The sequence below is a fragment of the Atta cephalotes genome (genome assembly GCF_000143395.1).
Source record: "Atta cephalotes unplaced genomic scaffold scaffold00014, whole genome shotgun sequence".
NCBI lineage: Eukaryota > Metazoa > Arthropoda > Insecta > Hymenoptera > Formicidae > Atta > Atta cephalotes.
The window spans coordinates 306,376-308,114 of record NW_012130078.1 but is presented as its reverse complement, the minus strand read 5'-3'; the positions used below and the strand labels follow the sequence as shown (position 1 = coordinate 308,114).

General features: G+C 25.9%; 1 protein-coding gene across 1 annotated transcript in view; it reads left to right on the top strand.

The window, feature by feature from the left end:
• Positions 1–1,739, top strand: part of LOC105617735 (charged multivesicular body protein 4c) — a 7,008-nt gene that overhangs the window by 4,328 nt on the left and 941 nt on the right. The window contains exon 2 of the mRNA XM_012199288.1: positions 801–978. Coding sequence (XP_012054678.1) covers positions 801–978 — 178 coding nt within the window. The remainder of the gene's footprint in view (positions 1–800; positions 979–1,739) is intronic.

Sequence of the window (1,739 nt, the reverse complement as noted above, 5' to 3'; positions counted from 1 at the left end):
ATATATATATATATATATATTCATTCTGTGTGAAATATTTAAGTATGTATTAAAAGATTCGCTTTGATCGAAAATAGATATATTTCTCTTAATTAATTTATTCTCGTCAATCTAATATAAATTATAATTGTTTTTTGTTAATTTCTCGGTATTATTTTTAACATTTTGATTAGTAGTGCTAAATCAATAACTTCTTAAAACCTCTAATTAAATAATAATTCAGGGAAATGAGTAATTATAATCTGTTTAATTTATTCAAAAATATAATATCATCAATTTGCTACTGACTAAAATACGAAAGAAGTGACTAAACTAATCAAAAATTTTTACTGAAAACATGAACTTATGGATAGCCAAGTAAATTGAAAAGCTAAAAGATTATGTTGAAAAATAAGATAAATGTAAATCTATTGATGCTTTAATATAATTTTATAAATACATTTCAGATTATTATTGATGACTCTCATATTTAAAGGAGAGATTTGTCAATAGAATATCAGCAAAAATATAATAAAATCTGCTGACTGAAATATGATAGATTTACTGCAGAATCAAAATTTCGTAATTGAATGAACATTTTAATTATTAATAGAATTATGACGTGATAAATTCTGCTTGATTTTTGTTAATCAAATTATGTCAATGGACTCTGAGAAGAACATAAGTTCAATATAAAAATCTCTCAATCAATTCTCAAATCTATTAATAAACTGTTAACATATTGTTAACAATTCGCATAAATTGTTAACATTTCGCGTATTGCATATGTGATTAAGCATTAAGAATAGTATATATTATAGCTGCCATCCAAGCGCTGAAAAGAAAAAAGCGATATGAGAAGCAATTACAGCAAATTGATGGCACATTATCTACAATTGAAATGCAAAGAGAAGCACTAGAAAGTGCAAATACAAATACTGCCGTTCTTACTACTATGAAGGGAGCTGCAGATGCAATGAAAGCTGCACATCAACATATGTAAGATTTTCGCGTTTTTACAGTTGCTAATAATTAGCTGCTTAATTCTTTGTAGCATAGTGCCTGTAGGAGGCACATCTTTCTCGCTACAGTTTTTGTATTTTTACATATTATTTGACTTATATTACTTATTGATAATAATTGATTTATATTACGTACTTGATAATTGTTTATATTAATATTTGGTATCGTTGTTTTTCTTCATATTTATTTGGTGCCATTATGTTTCGAAGATATTTCAAATTTTACATTAAATATAAATTATAAATAAAACATCAGTAAAAAAATTTTTTAATACAAAATTCTAGCTTGGGATGAAAATGACAATAAACATACCTTCAAAATCTGTACGTCAATGTTTTCTAAGTCGCTAATTTCAAATCTGCATTCATAATTGGCAAATTTTTAATAGCAGATTCAAAATGGCCACCAAAATGATTATTAAGACATGTTGAATTCTGATATTAATAAAATATAAATTCTTTATATTCTTAATGATCTTAATTCTTTATAATTTTTTAATATTCTTATGTATAAAATTTTACTTGTATTAGGTGTACAACTTTGCTTCCGCCGTTTTCCTATAGATGGTTTTAGCGGTAAGTGGTGATCGAAATAAATAGATCATATACGTCATACAATAAACTTGGGCATCTATCAACATAACCCCATAGAAACATTAGTCGATTTGTGTCTGCATCATAAAGTTATTCTCGATTGAAAATGTCAGTTTACGAGCCAAATTCTCGTCATTTGCGAAA